At 38.2% G+C, this 25160-nt stretch overlaps 3 protein-coding genes across 6 annotated transcripts in view; 2 read left to right on the plus strand and 1 right to left on the minus strand.

Annotated features, from left to right (window-relative positions):
• LOC143355510 (uncharacterized) overlaps positions 1-23302 on the plus strand; it is a 181511-nt gene extending 158209 nt beyond the window's left edge. Inside the window, exon 15 of the transcript XR_013082515.1 lies at positions 23283-23302. The gene's annotated coding sequence lies outside the window, so the exon portion shown is untranslated. The remainder of the gene's footprint in view (positions 1-23282) is intronic.
• On the minus strand, positions 54-25067 carry LOC143355509 (uncharacterized). 2 transcript variants are annotated; one of them, XM_076790353.1, is made up of 20 exons: positions 24424-25065; positions 23743-24043; positions 23432-23664; positions 22987-23179; positions 22714-22880; positions 22423-22618; positions 21988-22179; positions 21810-21925; positions 21636-21737; positions 21310-21543; positions 21156-21251; positions 20719-20948; positions 20312-20522; positions 19978-20093; positions 2633-2912; positions 2289-2486; positions 2046-2222; positions 1679-1881; positions 1478-1609; positions 54-192 (listed from the first exon to the last, which is right to left on the minus strand). In XM_076790353.1, exons 1-20 carry the CDS (start codon positions 24616-24618, stop codon positions 138-140), a joined length of 3627 nt encoding a protein of 1208 aa, XP_076646468.1. In that variant the 5' UTR covers positions 24619-25065; the 3' UTR covers positions 54-137. The 2 variants fall into 2 exon arrangements, with proteins under 2 accessions (XP_076646468.1, XP_076646467.1); XM_076790352.1 differs by lacking the exon at positions 54-192 and adding an exon at positions 822-1069 and having other exon boundaries at positions 24424-25067.
• LOC143355515 (uncharacterized) lies at positions 11065-19830 on the plus strand. 3 transcript variants are annotated; one of them, XM_076790371.1, is made up of 6 exons: positions 11070-11387; positions 17684-17852; positions 18095-18288; positions 18490-18821; positions 18942-19343; positions 19419-19830. In XM_076790371.1, exons 1-6 carry the CDS (start codon positions 11374-11376, stop codon positions 19643-19645), a joined length of 1338 nt encoding a protein of 445 aa, XP_076646486.1. In that variant the 5' UTR covers positions 11070-11373; the 3' UTR covers positions 19646-19830. The 3 variants fall into 3 exon arrangements, with proteins under 3 accessions (XP_076646487.1, XP_076646486.1, XP_076646485.1); XM_076790370.1 differs by having other exon boundaries at positions 11077-11387; positions 18942-19830; XM_076790372.1 differs by lacking the exon at positions 17684-17852 and having other exon boundaries at positions 11065-11387; positions 18942-19830.
• Positions 25068-25160: the final 93 nt, after the last annotated feature.

Below are 25160 nucleotides of genomic sequence, written 5' to 3' on the forward strand. Positions count from 1 at the left end.
CAATCCGACCGTAGTATTATATTTATACAAGGAACATCTTTGTAAACTTCATTCGCTGTTCGCAACCTGTTACTCGCAGGATTCTGCTCTTCGCTCTGCAAAGATCTGTTGACCGATGGATGTTAAACAACATACTCTTATATAACCACATTTAAGTCTACGTTAAAACTGTCTGGTGTCGAGTTTAAAGACCTGTAAATAAAAAAAAGAGACTTTTTGCAAATTGTTTTCTACAGGACACTATTCTACTAGACTGTTATCATATAAATTTGCAGTACTTCAATGACTTGTTTACACTTATTAATTTTTATTTAAAATCATTGAGATCACATTGATTTAGGACATAGGACTGTGTTAAGACTGAATCTAGATGAAACCGTTACAATTATTATTGATATGTGCAAGTACTATTTATCGAAACTCTGAGCGTTTATTGTTTGGAATTTTCTGCTTTGTGGTAACTGCTTGGTTGTTTGACAGTGGAACCTTTTTCAGTGGCAAACACTTGCAATCCAATGGAAAGGAGTATCGCGCAGGTGTATGTGTATGGGAGTGTTTGAGATTCAAGGTGTATGGTATCTTCGGCCAGTCTACTTGCCTGGCAGGTTCAATTTTGTTTGTTAGTGTTGAGACATGAGCGGACACAATGATGCAGAAGTAGAGGACATAGAAAAATAAAAATCTAGTCTCTTTGAAATAAAATAATTGAGTATCAGAGTCATGGATGCAAATTTTATGATCTCATTGATAGAAATTTTTATTTAATGACTGCAAGGTTATGCATCTAATTCTCGAAGTTGCAAACAAATAATTTAATCATATACATAACGAAGACAAGAAATATTGTATAGTGTTTTAAAAAATCCTCTGCAAAAGTTAAAAATTTTAGTTTGTGTATAGCCATTCTTTTGTGAAAACAATTTGGGGCCTCCATTTCTGCACTAGGTCAGTTGTTAGACTACTCAAATAGGTTTACCTGCACATTACATCGTTGGAGCCATTAGGGATTCTGTTATTAGGAAGCGGAGATGCTAATTCTTTGGACGAATCTTCATGGGATTCAGGTTGTCTAAGGGATCAGTGATTCTCAAGATCATATTCGGTCCAATGAACATTCTAGGTGAGTCACTTAAACAATCACTTCAAGCAATCTCATTCTATCTCGGTGATTATTACTTTTTCACCGCATATACCTTAATACCTTTTTACTCGGCATTCAATACTCTGCCAGATTACACATTTAAATATTACACATTATGAAACAAAAACTCAAAATCGCCTTCGTATCTCGAGAACAAAGTGAAATAAGAAAAAACTAATTATTACATTGTATGTACCAGTTAATGTCTAACAACTTTCGTTTGAAACATTTTTGATCCTGCAAATAGGTTATGAGTAAATTCAGGTGGCACGGTTAAGTGACTCGCCTAGTATATGTGTAAATATGTTTAAATAAAGTATATGTTTAAATAAATACCTCCGACTCTCTTCATCCTTTCTAGCGCGATCAAACCTCTCGTTCGTCATCTGTCTACGAAGCTCGCTGATCTGTTTGCAGTATTCAGCAGCCTGAGTTTGGTATTGTCGAAGCTTCGCAGACTCCGAGGATCTGCAACGTGGAATAAAATGTAATAAAAAGTGCATTAAACCATGCAGCAATCGGACTACTCTTTCTTACAATTTGTTTTGGAGCTCAGACATTTTTGTTCTCAATCTGGACATCTCGTTTTGCAGTTCTTGATTATTAGCTTGCACACTGATGGACTCCTGTCTGGCTTGATCCAGAAGCAGTTCAAGGCGTTCTACAGTTGCACGATCCCTGTTCATTTGATCCTGGATTATCGTCTGCTCGGCTTTCAGTTTAGCCATTTGCATGTCGTACTGAAAACACAAGTATTTTCCAAAATATAATTCTATTTCTATGTCATTTTGAAATTTTGTCATCGATTGGATTCATCAGTTTTAATGCTTCACAGATTTTTGCAATGAAAACGAACATCCCCACTCCACTTATACGCATACATAATTTTCTTTTATTCATTTACTTGCGCTTTAAGTGAATCTTTGTCATCCAACTGGTGCATAAGTGTGTCCTTCTGCTGATCCAGCTTCATACAGAGATCCCTAACAGCAGTTAGGTCTGACTCTGCTCTCTGTCTTTGTTCTCCATGCTGGCGGAGTTGGGTTTCCATGCTGGCAACATTCTGAGTCAGCTCGCTGATCTGAGAGACAGAGTCAATAAAAATCAACGCACTCTTCATAAATTATCAATATTATCAGCATCCTACCTGTGTTTCGTAGCCACTTATAAGACTCTCTTTATCAGCCAGCTGCCTTTCCAAATCCATCATGCGATCCCTGGCTGTTTGAAGCGCTCCTCTTGCTTCTGCTGCCTCAGATTCCAAGCTGTGATTGTTGTTCTCCAAAACTGTCGCTTCCAAACTTAGGCTTCTGAAGTGGTTCAGCATCTCTGTTCTCTCATTCTCCTGCGAAGCGCATAATTCATAATTAGATTGTACATGCAAAATTCTGGTTTGCAAAATAAATTTGATTTTATTCAACATCAATGAAATACTTAAATGTCGAATGAATTAAGACTGAAAGGACTCTGAAAGGGTTCCAGAATTCTCACCTTTCTGTTCAGGAGTTCTTCAGCTCTGCGCACCTCGCTGACATAAGTCTGCAGCTGCCTCTTCAGGTCAAAGGACTCAGCTCTCGACGCCTCCAATTCGCGTTGCAGGTTCCTCACCTCGCAGGTACACGCTGCCAAATCGTCCTGGATCCTGCGATTCTCCTGTATAGCGTTTTCGCGGTCATAAGTCGTCGTCTGCAACTGACGTTGAAAATTCTCTACCTCCAACTGCATTGACCTTATCTGTCTTTCTTGCTCTGCGGCTTGCTCGATAGTCAATCTGTCGATGTGCAATAAAAAATTAGGATTCTGCCACGATTTTCATTTAGCACATTTTATTTTTATTAATAGACTTCTCAACGACTCTGTTATACATATAAAAGATGAGCTTAATAATTCATATAAAAATTCCGAAAGAAATTGTTAAATGATACCTAAGATAATTTATTTATTTCCAATTATAATTTACCATTCAACAGTTTAGGATCTTAAATAGCATTATGATTTAAAAATTGTAATAATTGCATAATAATCATTTTGATCATTTTTGTGGTGTTTTTACAATTCGAACGAAAACGTCAGCCGCGACTGCAACATCATACTATTAATATTTATAATCGACGTCTACTCGATTACGCGAATCGCATGGCCATCCCTCGTGGCGTAAGCAACGTTCTCGAAAGAGGACAAGGGCACGTTGGGTTTTATTCGGTGACGAATTAGGCGGCTATCGAGTCGAACTTGCTTAATCCTTCTTCGAAAACACATCAACGTAGCCAGAGTTCGTTTAGCATGTGGATCACGTAACCATCGGGGTACAATTTTATTAGGGGCTAAATGCTGAATACGTAAGGACAAGGTAGAATCGGATAGAAAGCTGTCGATGGATGTTGAAGTTGATGCTTGTGGCGTGTCTCTCGAACATGACTGCATGTTGTTAGTGCCATAATTCCTGTGCTTTTCGACAATGTTGGCACTCAAAAAAATATTGACAATGTTGTCAATATAGTAAATGTTGAAAATGTTGTGAATGTAATCCACGTTGACAAAGTTGCCAATGCGGACAATGTTGACAAGGTTTTCAACATGCCCAATGTTGAAAATAGCGTCAATATAATAAATGTTGAAAAATCTGTCGACATAGCCAATGTTGAAAATATTGTTAATGTAATCCGCGTTGACAACGTTGTCAATATATCCAACGTTGAAAATATTGCCAATATAATCAATGCTGAAAATACTGTCAATATAGCCAATGTTGAAAATGTTGTCAATTTAATCCACGTTGACAATGTTGACAATGTAATACATGTTTAGAATGCTGTCAACTTAGTGAATTACTGCAGTGTCGACAATGCTGCGAATAACAACGACGTTGTCAATGTAGTCATTATTAACAATGTGATTAACATAGTCTCTGTTCACAATATAGTAATTGTGGCACTTGACAATGTCGATTAATATACTCAATTTGGCAATTGATAGTGTGGTTGATATAGTCAATTTGACAAATTGACAATGTAGTTATATAGTCGGTGTCGACATGGTCAGTATAGTAAATGTTTTCGATATATAGTCAATCCTTACATAGTTTTCAATGTTGATGATATGCCCAATATTGTCAAGGTTAACCATGTAGTCAATTTTTCGGATTTCAGCAATGTTGTCAATGTTGGCCATGTTATTGTCGTGGTGATTATTATCAACTTTATCAACATCCGCAAAGGTGTTATTCTCGTTGACGCTAGCTGTTTTATCAATGCAGTTCATCCTGACAATGTTGCGACCACAGTCGACAGTATTATTACTATAATTCTCTTCACCCCAATCACAGTATGTCAAAACTGTCAACTGTGAAACGCTGCCCATCGCGAAACTGGTTCGAATTTAACTCTGTCTAACTGGTTCGTCAACTTAGGGATCTTCTTTTCACTTTCGTACGCGCGGAGGCGAGACAGATGAAGAAGACAGGAGCGATAAGGAGCATCGGAGGGAAGCTGCCATCGCGGCGCCAAGGAAGGACGACGAGATGAGAGAAAGTCGCCTGTTCGGTGTGTGTTTGCTCGTAAACGGACTTTTTTCCATTTCATACAACGTTACCGGTTACGTAATCAAAGACATCGTAATCGAGGGACGAGGAGGATCGATACCACGGCAGAGGAACGTCTCGCAGCATTCTCGGAAACATTACTCTCGATTTTCACAGAAGTCTATTTTAAAAATAACACATTTACATTCGACAGCTTCTCCGGACACTATCTCTTCCGATCTATGACCTCTTTTTACCCAAAATCAATTGGGTCTTGGAGTTACCCAGTCGGCAGTCCTAAAAATATCATCAAGTTGATAATCATCGTTTAATAATTTAAATATTCTTTTCGTGCAGTAATTTCGTGGACGATGACGTTTTATTTTGGGAGATATAGTTGCCAAGATATATTCTTATGAATAATTTTGTAAAAGTCAGAATCAAGACATTTGTTTCACTGTTTAAATTTCAATCTTTTTTTTATCGGTGGGTGCACGAAGGTGCGCACCATCTAGTCATTAATATTGTCCCCGAAGCAAGACAATGTTAACAGTCGATCGGTAGTCAGAACTGTGTCACGGACCCGGCAAGAAGAATGCCTGTTTAGAATTAAATGCGTGAGATTGCGCAACTAATTAATAACTAGCATCGCTGATACCTTTCTGTCACGCGATAAAGTGTAGTTATTATGTATGAGTGCGATGGCCTCAGCTGTTTGTAAACAGAAGGTAGGTATCTATCTTCTATCTTCCCCTTTCGTTGTTTCGCTGTGACAAATTAACAGTGAATATTTTAAGCAGCTTTGTGCCATTGATATAAGTGGACAGTGGTTTGAACACCATTAAACTTATGCTGACAATATACTCAACGCCGTTCATGTTGACAATATAACCAATGTTGATCATGCTGACAATATAGCCAATACTGAGCATGTTGACAGCATAACACATGTTGACAACCCAGTCAACACTGCCAAGGTCGACATCCAGTCTGGCGCCGTAAGTGTTGATGACACAGCGGACGTTGTCAATGTTGATAATATGCAGGAACCTGTCAATGTTGACAATATATATGAAGCTGTCAATGTTTACAATATATGGAGAGTTGTCAATGTTGATAATATGTGGAGAGTTGTCAATGTTGATAATATGTAGGAAGCTGTCGATGTTGATAATATGTGTGAAGTTGTCAATGTTGGCAGTATATAGGGAGTTGGCAATATATAGGAAGTCATCAATGTCGAGAATGCAGTGAATATTGCCAATGTTGACAATATGGATCATATTGACAATGTTGCAAATTGAAAAATATATCTTCAGCATTAATAATTTTAAACCATAAATAGTTTAGCATTTCTAGTAGAAAATGTTGAACTACATTGTTTAATGCATCAAGAATGGTTTTAAAATAGAGATTGTCTAGGACTTTTGAGTGGGTGTCAATTGACGACAGCGGAAGAAGGAAAAGCAGATGGCTGAAACCTTGGTAATGGGCTTCTGGGAGTTAGCGTTCAGCGAGAGAGATTTTCTTGATGTTGATATGATTGAAAACGCGGAAGATCCGGAGGCATCTTACGCACGCGGCAACCGTGAACACTGTCCGCGTGAAAATCAGTTTATCTCGCTCCGTTCCCCGGTGATATCCGTGTCTCTTTCTCCGTTTCTCCGTGGAATTTGCACAAGTAGAAGGAAAGTTAACCCGTCTGCGACGCTGGAGCGAGAAGAACAAGCGAGTCTCATAGAAAGTGTTATAGAAACTGCGGGTTTGGGTTGGGCAAAGTGCTTTTACCGGGTCGCAGGCTAATCTGCATTAGCGATCGTTCTCATGCACACGTTAGGAATTCGCTCAAACCCTTCTCAATCATTTACGAATGCAATTACGCCTAATAAACTAATAGATCTCATCGAATATATTGTTCGTGATCGAAATGGAATGATTAACGTCACAGAGACTTGAATAACCATTAGAGTATTGACGACGGGAATGTATAAAAATTCATGAACCTTGCTTAATCTTGTGTGACGAAGTTAGAAAAGTTTTGTAGATATGTTAATTTGTTTGGCAGAAAAAGGCAGAAAAAAATAGCCAGACTTTCGAAATTATGAAAGAAGAAGCACGTTTCCTTACCATTATGAAAAGATAGTTTGCTTCCGCGGTAAATATTCACTTCAATTTTGGCAATAGTGATGTGTACAAAATTGTGAATACGGTTCAAGCATGGACAAACAAATCTGCAAAGTTTCATGAAGATACGACGTTTTGTTTGTCCAAAGAAAATCAAAAACAAGTAAAAACAAGTTTGCTTTCTTGTTGTATAACTACTAGTGTTCTGTCAATAGTGACGCATAAAAAATCACGAATGCAACTTAAGCATGTGCAAACAATTCTGTAAAATGTCGTAAATGTACGTTGTATAATTTGTCCCGAAAAAATTCTCGAAGATGTCCTACAAAATGATAAAAAAGATACTTGCATTTCCAATTACAAAAGCGGGGGAAGTCACCCTATTTGTTGAGTAACTATTACAATTTTAGCACTAGCGCTGTATAAAAAATCACAAATGTAGCTTATACGTGTAGGAACACGTCTGCAAAGTTGCGTGAAGTTGAGCCGTACGCTTCGTCCAGAAAAAATTTGCTCAGTATACCTTCGAGTACGAGACTCCAAAAAATCAATGAAACAGTCTAGAATCGTGATTCAGCTTCCGCAAACTCGGTAGCCGATAAAACAGGAGAAAAACTGTATGATTTACGACGTGCTCGCATGCCGGTAAGTTTAACCCATGAAACGATCGCGGAAGTTCACGCGGTATCCCATTTCCCCGCGCTTTTAATTGCGCAGGCTGGAGAGTTCACTAATTTCCCTGCGAGCTATAACGCTTTCATAATCGAGTGTCGACGGTTTCCATCGTCGATTCATACTGGTTGCGCACACGCTGCAACACCGACCGGGAGAAAAGAAATTCCGAGGAAACGTAAGTAGGTATTGCAAATGAAGGAACCGGCGATGTGCTCAATCATAATTGAATCGGATTAAAGAAGCGAGCGCGTATCCGTCAGCACTTTCTACGGAATACGAAAGTTCGAAAAGCTTATGCTCCTTGATCGTTGCGTAATGTTACGATTCCTTGCGAATTTTTCAGACCCAGATCCTAATCGATCCTCAACGTTATCTCGGATCTCCACGCTCGAATACTGAAGAATTATAGACTGTCTTCTCGGGTTTATCTGATCATGCTTATCCAGCAGCAACGATTGCTATACATTACGATGCATTTTTTAATGTTCATTTTCAGAAGATTGTTCAGAGGATTAAGGTTACTGTGATCGAGATTAGGGAGCTGACTATCGAATTCTTTTTGTTGAATGTCAATGTTGATAATACTGCCAATGTACTCAATATTGATGCTGTTGTCAATATAGTTAGTGGTGTAAATGTCGACGGCATTGTCAATGATTACAGTATTGTTAAATATCAACTTTCGAAACTGTCGTAAAAAATATTCTGGACCAATTTCTGTGTAAAATCGAAGCAAGGAAGAACTACTGAAGCTGACCAGTACTCACGGCTCCAAAGATTGTCTGGAAACGGTACATATGCTCCTCGTATCCGGCTCAGAACGACTCGATCACCGCGATCGCGGATCCAAGGATCGAGAAAGCAGAAGCACGGTAGAAAGAGAGTTGCGTGGATACTGTCGTAACCTCCGGTCCACAATGGGGCATGAAATCATGCCCGAATAAATTTGCCAACGACCATCGGAATCCGCTTGGTCTAGCCGGAACATAATTCGGAACGATTTACATTATTTCTCGTCTCGATTACACTCGCGGATACATTCGGTCGGTTGATTTCCTTGAAAATTCCCGTTTGCGAAAGAATTTCGTACTGGTGGAATTATGACTATACTTTCATCGACGACGGGATAACCTCCGGAAGGTCGACGCGGTCATGATCGCGCCTCGTGGCGTCGTCGCACGTCGATCCCTCGCGACGGCACAATGTTGCGTCATTCTTGAGGAGGGATCGCAGGCTATGGCTCGAAACCAGTTGAATTCTGACGAATTTTTTTTAGAATTTTTAGGTAGGGCTGGAGCGTCTAACGTGTGCGATCTATTCTGATGTGGAACTTCTTCGAATACAAGACCTCTTCTAATGTACAATACGTACATATGTATAATGTAGCAAAAGATTTCTTTGTTGCCTCCGTTATTTGATCACGTATAAACATTTAAAATTGGCATTTTTGGAAATCTGCAGGCTATGTTTTAGAGGACATGTCTCCATATGCAAGTTAATAGGAATTTTTGGCTATGATTCTTTGAATTATTTGCAACAATGGTGGACAGAAACGAGCCTCGTATCGAATGCATCGACGAAGGTCATCGTACGTCTCCCGTCCCGTTACAGTTAGTAGGCTCCGTCCATTGAGCAACATGTAATACTTTCGTTCTCGTTCATCCCATGGAATCCGTACCTGAAATCGAAACCCTGCGTTCGGGATTCCTCGTAGCTGCAATCGTGTCCTCGAGGACCTCGAATTCCTTTCGGAGAACTTATGAAAGCGTTGCTGCAATCGCCTTTGGTCCTTGGACGACATTCAACCGTGCGTCACCTGGTTCAATCATTTTGATTCATCGTTGCCATTAAAATAGGTGAAAACAGAATCTATGCTTCCAAATCGTTTCCGTTAACTGTACAAAATTTTCATTAAATGCAACAGTTTTTATTGTTAAGAGGAAACTTTATTCCTTCGTTTTTATTGAATTATCGTACACGACCTTTCCGAGTAATTCAAGTACGGTATTGTTCAAAGGTTGCCTGTATGTATGATGCAATTGCAGAAAAGACGAAAGTGGCAAGCCTCATTCACCATCGAATTTAAAATTGCATAATTTTATCGCCGAGCATCGACTGCTTGATAAAGACTCTATGTCTTAGTTAGAGAAGAGGCTGACTCTGATCGTCCACAGACTTCTGTCCACGTTTTCCAATGTCAAAGCGACGCCGCCCTTATCCGTGTGCCGTTCACCTTTACCGTTAGAGGTAAAGGGCATTGCACGGTTCCTCGAAACCTCGCCGCGACGTGTGTATCGGCGCGTGAGATCGTCAGGAGAGCGCAACAACTGTTGTCACATTTTCAGCGTTCCCGGACCCGCAGAGATTACGTGATCCGTTGAGCCAGATGAAATCACATCTGGACCGGTGTTGCTCCGGATCCTCTAACACTTTAATGACGAGGCCTGGGTTCACTTGGACCCAGCATTTCAAAGACGGAACGTAGCGTGAGATAATATTGCTGACAATATCGTCAACATTCAGCATATAGTCAACATTGTCTATATCGATTATATTGCCAGCATTGATACGATTTACAGCCCTGCCAACAACGACAAAGTTGAGTATATTGTCAACATTGAGTCAACACTTGCAACATTGAGCACATTGACGATATTGTCCACGTTGACTATTCGGTTAACATTGAAAACATTGACAATACTATCAACATTGATAACATTGGCAACATTGGCAATACTATCATCATTGATAGCATTGAGTATATTGTCAACATTGCGTCAACACTTGCAACATTGAGCACATTGACGATATTGTCCACGTTGACTATTCGGTTAACATTGAAAACATTGACAATACTGTCATCATTGATAACATTGTCAACATTGGCAATACTATCATCATTGATAGCATTGAGTATATTGTCAACATTGCGTCAACACTTGCAACAGTGAGCACATTGACGATATGGTCAACGTTGACCATTCGATCCACATTGAAAACATTGACAATACTATCAACATTGATAACATTGGCAATACTATCATCATTGATAGCATTGAGTATATTCCAACATTGCGTCAACACTTGCAACATTGAGCACATTGACGATATGGTCAACGTTGACCATTCGATCCACATTGAAAACATTGACAATACTATCAACATTGATAACATTGGCAACATTGGTAATACTATCATCATTGATAGCATTGAGTATATTGTCAACATTGCGTCAACACTTGCAACATTGAGCACATTGACGATATGGTCAACATTGACCATTCGATCAACATTGAAAACATTGGCAATACTGTCAACATTGACAACATTGTCAATATTGGCAATAGAGTCGTCATTGACAACATATGACAGAAAATTATTTTTACATTGAATAATTGTAAAATAAAATATACAATGATGAGAAAACCAGACAGTTGATCAGTAGAGGTGGATATAGCGTAAATTTGAATATACTGAAAGCAGCGTTGGAGATTACCGTGCGCCGTAGCACAGTCGAGGTATGATCTAACACGAAGTACGTCGGTTTTTACATAATCGAAGAAACCATAATGCCCATAACTTCCCCCAATTTTCCCAAGGCTCGGCTCGGAACCGCCAAAAAAAGGAAGGAAGGCGAACCTGGAGATTGATTCGGTTGTTGTCACGGGGATGGTTAGGTAACTGAAGCGACAGCATGAAGCCGCTTAGGCGAGTCCTCGGCACGGTGATTTCAGTTCGAACGCGGCTCTCGTGCAGATAAGGTCGTTTATGGTCGCGTGCGCGGCCGATGCCCGTGATGTCGAGGAACGATTTCAAGAAAAGGACTCTGTGAATTATCCTTGGAGTGTTGTGTCTGTGATGTGACAATTGTTTGGTTCGTTTCGTCCTTGTGCCCTTTGACGAAAGTGTCACCATGGAAATCACGTCGTAAGTTTACAAAAATTGCTGCTTTTAATTTTGACCAGTTCATTGAATTGCAACAAAAAATCTAAATTATAATTGTAGTTGCGCGATGGCAAATTATCAAAATAATTTGTAATATCAATATATTATACATTTTTTTTTACTTGAAAGGTTGGTGGAACATTTGAATAAAATATTTGAAAAATATTGGTATGTTCTAGTATTTTATAAAATTTCTTCCATACTCTATTACAACACTATCGAATTGTTTTAATTGAATACCTACTTCAATTCAATCTTGGAAAATTGAATATAATTTACGTTATTATCTTTCCTTTTAAACAATTCCCGTCGGTTAATTCAAGCGGATTTTTTCGTAAAAGAATTTAAAAATACTGATACATTGTTTTCGATCTATTACACGTATTTTTAAAAACAATAAATTTCTATTTCACTCTACTCTGTTACAATGCAGGTAGAAAGTTTTTATTTTGCTGTCTAGTAATTTTACTAAGATAAAAAAGAGATTATTAAAAATTGGACACTTTTGTCTTGATTTGAAGCAATTTTCAATTGCAAACAAAATTCGCCCGAACCTAATTGAAAATACCCCCCACCCTTTTACATACTCGGTAGAACAGAACCGTTCAGAGTCTGCCCGTACGGGCAGCAATTTTCTTGTGCTAGGCATACACAGTACGGCGGGCTCGAAGCCACGCCCCTGCGGGCAGCCCCTGCGACCAGCTACGGCTGTGCTACGAATTACCCCGACTCCGTTAAGTCACTCGTAGCTTTTCTCTTAATTAGTGTCGCCAGATGAGGGGAGGGAGCACGAATCGAGGGGAAAAAAGTTACCCTCTCCCTGCCAGTAATTGTGCACGACAGAGACAGAAGGCGTCACGTGACCGGGCCGCGGTGGAAGCGTGGGGAATATCACGGTGGAAGGGGAAATTAGAGTGGGGGCATAAGTCTTGATCTGGCGACACTGCCCGTTAATAGGCATGTTGAGCAGCTCTGTAGTACACCATATTTCTCGAGCAACAATCGGAAGACAGTTGCACAATGACGATGACTAACTCTAGAAAGGTCGTTCCGTTTCACTGGTAGAAATGTCAGGGCGTGATCTTTACGGATAGATCCTTGCCTTCATAAAGACCAGAGAAGATCAATTTGATCCTTCTTCTCTCGTTATTCGATTGTACAGGGACTCCCCGTTGCGTAACGTGTCTCGTCTTATTTGAAACGGATCTAATAGAAAATCCTCTGCTTGCTAATGCGATATCTGTCCTAATAGCAGATGATCGAAGTTTGTCGAATTACTCTGTCAGGACATGCGTGTGCTACTCGTTTCGAATAAATTCCGTGTTGTTTCGACATGAGAGTAGAGGCGAACCTTGACACTGTTTCTTTTTTTTTTGTTTCACGGACACAAAAAAGTGGATCCGTCAAAATAAAAATACTGCCCACAATCGGTGGATTTAATGATCAATCAATGTGGCGGGAGATGATCTGCGGATTTTTTGTCAAATTAAATCAATTCTTTAATATAGAATATTATGGGATACATTTGTTTCTTTTAACGCTATTACCATTTTTACCATTATTATTTACCATCTATTCTCAAGCTTGATGAATTAAATATTTGTTCGACTTCTCTCAACTTTTTTCAGAAATAATATTAACCTCTTCGAGGATGCTGACACATACACATGTATGCATTCAATTCTAGTTTCATGTAAACACTTAACTGTCGCATACATGAACGTGTTATCATTTTTCAACGCATTCGCAATTAATTTCATTTTTATATTGTCCAATTGATGTCTATTTACAAGCAGATTAAAATCGTCTAATTTATTTCGAAAAAATCGCATTCGAAGAGTTTAATAACAAACAAGCTACTTTCAAGAATGGATGGGAGAAAATCAATAAAAATGTGGGCAGAGGGGGGAGAGTTAAGTGCCGAAGATATAAAATTATTTCTTTTGTTGCACAGAGATTAAACTCGTCTGATTTGTTACTAAACTAATCGTACATGAGGAGTTTACTAGCATATAAGCTACTTTTAAGAAGCAAGGAATCAGTCGAGCGGTCTCAACAAAAGAGAGGGGTGGGGAGATGTACGAAACTTCTGCTCTAAATTGTAAAATAATAGGACTGGCTCGAATGACATAACGCCGGCGATTTTTATCGCGTATTACGCGGCCAGCATTGCGCAACCGCTCGTAAAAACTGAGAGAGGGAATCTGGACGTGAAAGAAAACATGAAATGTTGAATGCGTCGCGGAAAGTAGTCCACGGAAGAGAGGGAGAGGGCGGCTATGCGAATTACTATGAAGAGCGACGAACCTGTTTTGACACCCTAATCAAAATAAACAGAACAATTTCGAGAAAACTGTATAACTTTTAATCTAAGAACATTAGCACACTAGCAGTAGAGGAGGAGAGACACGGACTGCTTTTATTTGAGCAATTTTTCAAAATATTTGTTTTCGCTCCCCCGCGAACCATCTTCCGAAATTTTAGTTTTTGAATGATTAACACTGTGAATTAAAGAAAGACAGCCACGGAATTGTTTTAGTTGACGCAGTGTTTAAATTGATGATGGTTTTCAAAAAGAATTTTCTTTTTAACTTTGATATACATATTTTTGGGACACTCTGTGTTTATGCGATATTAATAAAAGAGCATCATACCTGTACCGTCTGTCATCATTGTGACGTGAACAGCAATGCGAGCAATCTTTCATAGAATCCATAGTTCCCATAAAAATAGTCTGCAGATTTTTGTGCATTTGTGTCGTACATAAATATACAAAATAGAATAGCATCTACTACAATAGAATTTTGTGATTAAATTTACTGTCATTTGCAGTTAAAAATCAGCATATTATACTCGTTGACATGAAACAAAAATTTTTATTTAACTTCGATGTTTGAAAAGTATAACAAAATATTTAAATTTGATTTTCCATAAAAATCCACAGTCTATAAATGACACTGATAATTTTCATAGACATTTCTGTCATCGTTTCGTTATACAGCACGGTTTTTCTTTTGTTGTTGTGCATAACCACCCATACACGAAGAATTTTCCATCTGCCACTATTATTGTTAACTCTGTTACCATGACTACGAGCTTAAGGCGCGCCCTCTTGTTCAATGCTGAACAACATTTTAAATGCAAAATTTAACATTTTCTTCATTTAAAGGGATATCCTGAATTATAAGCATTTTTATTAATTAAAAATTAATTATAATTCATCCTGATACATCTCATCCCAATAAAATGTTGCATTGATTTCCGACTGATTAAAAACATAAATCAATGTCTATGTAGCTCTTGTATCCTGTAATAAGTACAGACAATTATTTTTGCATAAAAATCCGCAATCACTATAATCCACAACAATAAGTTTGCATGAGAAATTGCTCGCGATCGATATTCATTGTTGCGAAAATCACAGATTAAAACGCGAACGTGAAAGCAGTGACGCAATGATCGTTCCCGGTAGCCAGGGTAATTAGATGATTGTGCAATTAGTTCGAGAACACCCACGTCAAAGGAGACGATAACGAGGATCCCTGTTGTGTCTGTGACCATGCTCCTATGAATATTCCAGGTTCCAGTTCGAACAAAGGTCTACTTTTACTTCTCGTGTGCACAGACGGCCACAATAAAGCAATTACCCGGGAAGAAGGAACAAGCGAGCACACACCTGTTACCTGTTTCACCTGTTGTAATCCCGTGCGAGCGGCTCGCTTATTATCGGAGGCAATCGCGGATGAAATCGCGATATCGTAATCATCGCGATCGTTTTCGCAAATATACAATTCTTAAAAAATAAAACCTCAAATTGGAGCATCGCTCTTCTTAACCGATTCCGTAGCATGATCCATATCTGGAATAGTGCACACAGATTGCACTAAGGAGTGCTACATAAAAAGAACTAAAATCATTCCAAGCGCCATTCTTCAATTGATCATAACAATAATTAATTTTTCAAATTTAATTTAACTTTTGGCATAAATCGCTTTAAATATATAAATACTGATCGTTTTTAAAGCAAAAATTTAAACATAAAAATTTGGTACTTAATGGGTCCAGAGGGTGTACAAAAATCACTTTTTAAAATGGTGAAGAAAAATCACTCGAGAACGTTAAATATTCTTTATAGTCTCGTCGAAGGGCAAGCAAATATTCTGAAAGAAAAACAAAATCACGTTTTTCAGTCTTTTCGATTTTTATCTGAAATCGTGGTCGTCGTTGCTCTCACTTTTGATTCGAGTGAACCGGTTACACTGGTCCGACAGCGAGCGACAATAATTGCAACCGGAAGGGGAAGCGCGACATTCCGCGAATCGCGAAATAGTCCTCCATAACGGCACGCGACCTCCTCTCTATCATCTCGTCCGAGACGAAACGGCACCAGGCAATTTACTTCTCATTATAGCAACAAGAAAAAGAAATGTGAACGATGACTGATGACTGGTCTGCGTCTCTTTATGCAACTTCCCATTCGCATTGATTATTTAACAAAAACTACGATAATTGACAATTTAGTCTGCAATTTAAACACGGAACCCTTTAAACTTAAAAAAATTAAAGATAAAGAATTATTATAAAGTTCAATATTATTTTATTTTTACTTTGCTAAAATTGTTAAACTTTAATTGTTAAAATTGTTAAAATTGTTTTCCTACATTTGTCCATAAACATTTGAATTCATTTATAATTTTTACCTTTGTTTATAAATTTGCAAGTAGTATAAGTGCTAGAAGATCCACAGACTGTCAATAAAAAATAATTGAAAATAATTGCAATAAGACAATGACAATAACATTTAATGATAATTCGACGATATTAAAAATATTTTTGTAGAATGAGAATTTTTTCAATATTATTTTAAAGACGTATAACTATCATAATGGTGTCTTAGTAGTATTAATATTATGAATGAACACTACTAAATCTAAAATCTAAGTCAGGCTTCTACAACAAATTTTTTTGAAGATAAGAAACGGTGTAACAATTTGTCTAATCATTATATAATTATTATAATACTATATCGGTAATAGTAGAAACAATGGGACCAGGAGAAAGAAAATATTTTCCATGGAATATACCTCGTGTACCCTAAAACGGAACTAAATTTCGTCGAACATGCTTCACGTATCTAACTGGAGCGACAATCGAAAAAGTGTAATTAATAAAACGATAACGAGGGACCCATGAAACTAGTTCTACAACTGCAATGGGAAAGTCTTGGAGGAAAGCTTGCTGGGGCAGCTGTTGTTCGAATTTAGATGCCAAGGTTCTCTACATCCTCTAATCGTTTCCTTGAGGTTGAAAGGAGGAGCATGTTCAACCTTGTTGGCAAATGTTTCTACTCGGCTATATATAGCATTAGTTCATCGCGAATGCATGGAAGAAAAATTAGCAACACACTGTCATTCTCCTTGGACCTGCAAGGTTTAAAACATTATGTAAAAATTATTCCGTAAAATGTTCTCCATCGAGCTTTCCATAAAAAGCATTTCTCTCTTCATACTTTTCTATATTCTATTCTTCAAAAAGTTTGCATAAAAAATCATTCTCTAAAAAGTATTCCTACAAGAAGCTCTCTAGAATTGACTCTTTTATTCTGTACACAAAAGATACACAGTATCCAAGAAACTTTAATCATATGCATTGAAGGGAAAAAATTTCTTCAAGAAAGTAGATTCAGCAACAAAATTGCTAGTTCCGAAAGAATGCAAGGATGCATTTAATAATGAAAGACACACGATCTCTCAAAGTGTACACCGGATATAGCGTTCGGGTGACCGTCAACTTAGAATGCTCGGAGTCAATGGAAAAGAAACGAAGAAAGAGGAAAGTGTTTTTGCTTTCAGTTTGCAAGTCGTGAGGTAGTCGTGCGGGATGGTATTCTTATTTGACATGCGTGTCGTCATTCCGAACCCTGCCGCCAGGGACAATGCCATTGCCATAGTGAAACAGTGAAAGTATGGTCATTTTATTTCTGCCTTGCTCTTGCTCCTCCCTGTCGTTCCCTCAATCTTGACACACGCGTGTGTACTGTTAGAAAATTTCCTATCGCAATTTTCACTCTCGTACTCCTCTATCCCATCAAACTGTGTGTCTGTCTTTGTTTGAAATATTTCTCCATTTATAATTCTGTGCATTCACAAGTTAGAACATGACTATAAATTAAAAATCTGATATAGTAGATTTAAGGATGAATTGAGTGCAAATTTGCTTTTGTGTTTATAAGTTGTAAAATCATCCAGCTAATTCTAATTAACACAAACGTGTTTCAGCGCCTTGAGGAGTCTGTTGGTGGTCATTTGGTTCCTATCACTGAACGTCAAGTCAGCAATCATGCCTCCACCATGGGCAGATCCCTCAAGCAATCCCTGTGCTGCCCAACCACGTGGCTGGCAATTGTTATTTTGGCCGGCGGATGGAAAGTGTTACAAAATATTCCAGGCAGGTGCTGCATTTCTCTTTCTAGAGAGACCTCTTGGGTGCTTTCTTGATAACTCCTCTTTCGCATAACCTCTCTTTCTCACCATTGTAACAGACTACACTTCTATAGTCTGTTGAAGAAGAAATTTGCATTATAGTGGCATATTGAGTTACAGAAAAAGCATAGACAACTGCCAACATCAACAATGTGTCTCAGATTGATTCCCTTTTGATGCTATAGTAAAAATATTGTTTTAATGCAGATTGGACCTCCATGTCCAGAGACGATGGAGCTAGGACCTGCTGCAGGAGGGGGTGGAACTGTGGCAGAGTGCAGGTGTCCACCTGGAACTGCACAGTCACCTAGAGACGCGCTCTGTCACCCGATATACACCAAGGCATCATGCCCGAAGGGCCAGTTCTTTGCACCGGTGCCCGAAACCTCTGGGAAGTCTAGGTAGCGTAGAATCACTTAAAGTGCATCAAAATCAATATTTACCACTTGTCTGGCGTATCATATTAAAAAGAATGGAAACTTTCAAGTGTGTGACTGAATAAAACAGACCTTGAATGACCTTATCTAGACTATAGGACTAGAATAACCTTATCTAGTATCTTATCCAGAGTAATCATCGAAAAACAATATTTTTTAATAAAGGTGGGGCGTATGCCGTAATCCAGAACCATGTCCAGAAAAGGGCGAAGTATACTGGCCCAGAGAAGACAAGTGTTACCCAAAGTTCACCAGAGGACCATGTCCGAAGGGTGAACTTCTCACTACGAATGAGGATGGCCTAACAGTGTGCTCCTGCTCTGCAACAGGTGAACTTGGCAGGTATCACTGGCCAGGCAACATAGGGGGCTGCCACGAACACTACACTAAAGGCCCGTGCACAGAACCTGGTGAACTGTTCCTGCCAGGTGGGGTGTGCGGTTGCAACCATGAGCTACCTCATTATCACAAGCTGACTGGGATGTGCTATCAATTGGGTAAGACAAGTAGCAAACTGTAAACTGAAAGACGTCGAATATCTTTTGACAGTGTAAAGATTGTACAAGTTGAACATTAGTGATGTCTATGATGAACTAATTCACAAATCCCTTCGGCAGGTGGTATCGGTCCATGTCTGAAGGGTCACCACTTCGTCATAGCAAGTACACTGGTCAGCGAAGATACAGTTCGAGCCCAATGTGTATGCAAGCCCAACCATGTGCTCTACACAGACGGATTCTGTTATAGACTGTACACTAGAGGACCCTGCGAACATGGTCAGATGTTGACAGACTTAACTACTTGCATGCCAGTACCCTGCAAGCGTGGAAGACTCTACTTCCCTCAGGAGAAGACGTGTTACAAGGTGGGAACGAAAGGACCATGCCCAAGTGGACAAATAGTTTTGTACGATCACAGTGTGCGACCTTCCATCGATGGAATCAGCTATAACGGAATCTGTGGCTGCACGAATGCACTCAGGGGCTCTGAGAAGTGCTCTGAAGACGTGACAGATAGCTGTGAGTCCACGCCAGGCATGGTAGTGATGAACAAAACCTGTTACAAACTGTACACGCAAGGCCCTTGCACCGCAGGGGAATGGTTGGTAACGAAGAGGATGCCGAAGCCGAATTTGTGGGAGAAAGAGGAGCCCGAACTGAAAGCTAGATGCGAGTGCAGGCCCGGGTACAAAAGAGTCACGGGCAGTTTGGAAGTATCCGAACTAGAGAGCAACAGCCTCCTGTCGCCGAGCGGTTGCCAGCCACCGGCTGTCAGTTTGGCGAAGTTCCTCAACGAGAAAGTGAAGTCAGCGAATTTCTAAAGACTGCTTTGCTGCTTACAAATATGTGTAAATAGAGTTGTACAAATACTGTGCGCGAAATACTTTTCTACGTTAAGTGTCATTCCTATTTATTTTAGTGTGTTTTTCTGACGCGCTGTTCCAATGTTTCTGCGAATTCCTTATCAGTTCGAATTGTTAGGCCGCGGATTTTATGCATTTATGATAAAATTACATATTCTTTTCAATTGATTAAAATCCGCCGTCTAATTATTGTATCTAGGTTTATGTAAATATATGTAATTTATAGCAGTGTTTTTAATTTGAGAACAAATTTGACAAACGATAAATGGAAGAAAAATGGTGGTACTCACTCGTTCTTGTGTTGTAGCTCGCGGATCTGATCATCGCTTCCTAGAACCTGTTGATCCTTCATCATCATTTCCCTCTCTAACGCAGCTATTCTTTCTGTTTTCTCGTCCAGTACCATCTGAAAACAATTATTCGATTTTATAATCACTCAGTGGGGGTACCGAGTTGAAACTCTGTACGGAGAGTTTTCTTTGGGGGCCCTATCGAGTGCCCTATATGAAAAGAGATTAATTTGGTTTGGGAGCTTCATTTGTCCACCTGATCCGGCTATGTTATCGTTATATCAGGATCTCCCTAATGTAAATATTAGTATGTTAACAAATATGTATTACTTACTAGTAACTGATCCTTTTCGTGATCCAGGTGCGTCATATTCGTCTTCAGATGATTAATTTCCTGCTGCAGATCCCTTATCTGATTTTCCAGCTGCAACTGCTGTCGCTCCATTGTTCTATTGCGATCCAACGCCTTATTCAATTCGGACTTCGATTGAGTTAATTGGTTCTGAGTGTCGCCCAGTGCCTGATCGGTCTGATCTTGCAACGCCCTAACATATGTACATTGATTTGCGTCAGTTTGCAACAAAGTAAATCATTGATACACAATAGCTAACGCTGTTACTGGCAAATAGACTGTGGATCTTTGCGCGAAATAAAAATTGTACAAAATTGTACAAAAAAGGTGCTAAACAGAAATTTAAATAATTAAAATTAAATAATTACTATTTTTCTGGTGAAAAATACCTAAGTTGAAAATACTGGCTACGTTGAGTGGATAGTTCTTGTTTGGTTCGCTTCAGCTCCTCTCGAAGGTCCTCCAATTGATCCTCTAATCCATTTATGGTTGCTCTTCGCGCCCCTTGTGTCAGCAGAAGCTCCTGTCGTTCTTTTTCTATCTGCTTCAAACGAGTTTCCACTTCGGATAGGTTTTCTCTCAAACGACGCTGTTCAGACGAGTGTGCTTCTGCTGCTATCTAACCACAGAATAATACAATGTAAAACAATATACAAAATGTTCGATGTAATTCGAGCACTAGAGAATTAAATGAAAATGTATTTCCTCTTTCCTCTTTCCAATTTTTATTTTGCATAAAAGTCCGCAGACCAATGATATAAAAATAAAAAATGAATATATAGAAATTACAATTTCTTACGAAAGCAAAATAATTAATAATAATCACCTTCAATCTTTCCCGCAATGCATCGCGTTCCTCTATCAATCGTTCAATGTCCGCTCGAGCCGTGTCCCGTTCGTGTTCCAAACGTTCAATAATGCCCTAAAAAAATGATTTCATTATACATTGTATACTTTACTATCACTATTTAATTCTTTACCTTGGCTTTGTTAGTGTCCTTGAAAGTAGGAGAACAATTGCACGAAATTCCGCGTTTACATATACTACAGGGCCGATGAGAGTGTTTGTGATCGGTTTTATAATGTTGCAATCGCGCCTCCAAATTGTTTTTTTCTCGAAACAGTTCATTCTTTTCTCGCTGTAATCCGTCCAATGCGGTTTCCTTCTCGCTCAATTGGTGCTTTAATTCACGAATTCTTGACCACAGATCGTCCTATTTTTAATTAAGAAAAAGATCGATATTTGTAATGAGTAATGGAAGTTTAAAGAAATTACGAAACACAATCAAAACAATTTAAGTCTCACATGATCTTTTTCTATCGTTTTATTGTGATGATCTTTCACGTTGTTGTATTCATTCTTATAAAAGTCCCTTTCTCTCCTCAGCTTTTCAACTCCTTGTTCTAACTGCAATCGTTTTTAAATGCATAAGTATTTTGTATTGACTTGTATTGAATTCATTTATATTAAAATTCGTACATTACTTAATCGAGTTTCTTTCTCATTTAACTGTTTGCGTATGCTTTCGTACTCAATACTATTTATATTAGCATCTCTTCCTCTATACGTCTCTTGAAAGTCTATTCCGTTCTGACCTACCAAAAAAAAAGATGTTTCTGTATCATCCCAAAAATTATAATTTATACCATTACCATACCTCTATTGTAATCGTTCTTCCTCCCTTTTTCTTGAACTATTCTTGAACAAACTCCGTCATCAGTTTGAGACGTCTCCTTTAAATGCATTTGTTCTTTCAATAATTTATTGCTATACTGTAACTGAATAATATCTTGTCTTTGCCTCTCGTTTTCTCTGCATAGTCTTTCTATCTCATCGTTTAAATTCTTTTCTGTAAAATCAGTTATGAATTATTCGTGGAATACGATAATATCGATGTTACATTAACATTAGGTTTACGGAGCACTAAAAATTACTATTTTACATTACTTCATAAAAATAACAAGAACGTATCTTTCCAAATTTTTAGTTATTCTTTTCTGTATAACCAAAGAAGTAGATTTGTTGAATAATTCCTCACAGATGCATCTTTACAATCTCAATAATCGTAAAATAAAAATATTAGAATGCGTACCGATCACTGTTAGTTCATTTATCCGATCTATTATACGCTTCTTCTCATCTAGTGTGGATTCCAAATTTCGTTGGATATTACGTTTCTCCAATTTGCAAGCTTCGAGGTCTGCTCTCAACTCTTGCACCTCTCTGCGTTCCACTGTCAGTTCACCTTCCAGGACGTGCACTTGGGTCATCAGATCTTGCAACTTTTGCTAAATGAAAATGGAATAGAATGGAAAAAATGAAAATAAAATGGAATAGAATGTCAGCATTACATAAAGATAGAACGTCAGCACTGCAAAATTACCTGGAGCTTAGAAACCTTCTCGTTATTTTCCTTAACCGCAGTATTGCAGTCTGCTTCCACAGCCAAAGCAATGTGATCTATGTCCCTCAATTCCTTTTCTAGTTCTTCATTTCGGTCAGCAAGCTTCAGTGCTTGCGTCATGGCATCGTGTTGTTTGTTTAAAGCTTCTGTAAAAATCAGGTCATTTGAAGATTAGGTTCAATTATCAAAATAAAGACCACTTGTGGTTAAAAACTATTGACTCAAGAAATGTTTTCATTTTTTTCCTTTTACCTTTCAATTGTTGTTCCAACTCTGATTTTTCTTGCTGAAGAATCTTCAATTGATGAAGATCTACATTATCAGCAGACGTTATAAAATTATTTTCGATCTTCTTACAGGGACAATCTTTTGAAACTGCAGAATACGGTCTGCCACCCTCTAATAATTTTTTCAATCGTATGACCTCCTTCTCCTTGGCAGTTAACTGCAGACATAGTTGAATATAAATATACATGATGTCTCATTCATCTTGAGCACTGTAGTATTTTCGTTACTTTTACAGATGCAAATAAATGTGAAAAACTGAGATGTACGTGCAATATTGTACATACGTACAAATCTGAATGTGTGCATACATACGAAACAATATTTTTGTATCCCCACTCCACTACAAGTGAAAGCATGCAAGAACATAAATTTTTCCCAGGTCATGCAAACATAGATATTAATAATATACCTGACTCTCTAACGTTTGCACATTGTCAGTCTGTAATAAGAGTTCCCCCTTTAGTTTCGTTACCTCGTTAGTCAAACAATTCATTTTATGGTCTGCCATGCTCAATAAATCAACAATTTTTGGCTCCACGACACTCAAATTTGGTAAAGGACTGGTTTTAGTCCCAGTTTTTGGTAACGGGTCGCTTTCTAAAACTGCTCTTCGAAGAGGATAACAAGGACGCTTCTTAGAAGCTGAAACCATTGATAAATTACATAGAACTTCAATTAGGTATTTGCATATGTCAAAACATATGTAAGAAGAATATTTACCTAGCCCAACATTACTGATTGTTGGCTTCAAACACTTTCCTTGCAGCTCCAGAATCTTTTTAGACTTTCTGGAAGATTCTGTCTCCAGCTCCTTGATTCTGTGTAAATTGCGAGAAGATGCGAGTTGGAGATCGTTACATTCACGCTCCAACTTGTGTATCTCTTTCTTGAGGTCCTTGATCAGCTTCTGATGACTGTCCTTTGCCTTCAACAGATCTGAGTGAAGACGGTTGCATTCTTCAACCAATCTTGCGTTGTCACATTTGTAAGGATCTATTGCAGATTGCAGCCGAGAGTGTGCCTAAATTTAAATAAAACACAACAAATTACATGAACATATCTTAAATTTATGTGTGATTCATTTTGTGTCACTGCATGAAAATATCTGGTGCTTTTCATGAACTCATTGGCAGAATATTGATAGTATTTGTTTTACATAAAGGGTGGTCTAGAAATACTATACAAAATCAATGAATACTATAAGTTCTATTTATTATACAGAACAAGATACGTGAAACAGTCACCTAAATGTTTGTCTACCAGAGTTGGATAAAAGTTATTCACGAATGAATAGATTTATTCAATATCTTTTGATTCGAATACGAAAGTAGACAAGTAGTGTTTCTTTCACTTTAATTTGTTGACATACAGAAACGACTGGTCACGCAAAGTTACACATACCTCGATATTATCCTGCGCAATGCTTTTAAAGTGTTTCAGACTTTCTGTTGTCTGAAGAAGATCAGCCAACAATTTTTCTATCAACGGCAACGCATCCAAGGATATTGAATGCTTGTATCCCAAGCTGTCCAAATGCTTGCGAACAGTTCTATACCTAACTGCCACATTGTATTCGTTTTCCGAGTTCATTTTCATTAAATGTATAATTAATATCACTTCTACTATGCTCCAAATATATATTACTTGCCGATTGCTTCGTTGACAATCGATTTTACATAAAATCAATAAAATTACGCACGTGTTCGTTCGAACATTGTTTGATAATAATTTTAATGCAGAATTGATAGAAATTTTAAACTATATATTACGTTTACGCAGTCATAATATAACCAAATTACTACCGTGGTGTTTCGAACTTCGTCAAGATAACTTATCTGTCGCAGTTGTTGCTTTTGTTGTGAAAATCATTTTCTGTTTATTATGTAGGCACATTTTTTTATTATATTCGAACACAACACTGTCAATTATTGTACACTTGCTTCGACAATGGATAGACGCGCTCGCGTCTAACACAAACATTATTCAAAAGTGTTGCCAACGTTAGAAAGATTAACTGACTTGAGTCGTGTTTTGTCTTGGCGCCAGATTCGAAATTCGAAAATATAACAACGTAGAAACACTAGAAACTATATAATGAATAAATTGCGTATCCTTGTGCAAAATTCATCCTGGAAATG

Source organism: Halictus rubicundus, chromosome 7 (assembly GCF_050948215.1).
Source record: "Halictus rubicundus isolate RS-2024b chromosome 7, iyHalRubi1_principal, whole genome shotgun sequence".
Classification (NCBI taxonomy): domain Eukaryota; kingdom Metazoa; phylum Arthropoda; class Insecta; order Hymenoptera; family Halictidae; genus Halictus; species Halictus rubicundus.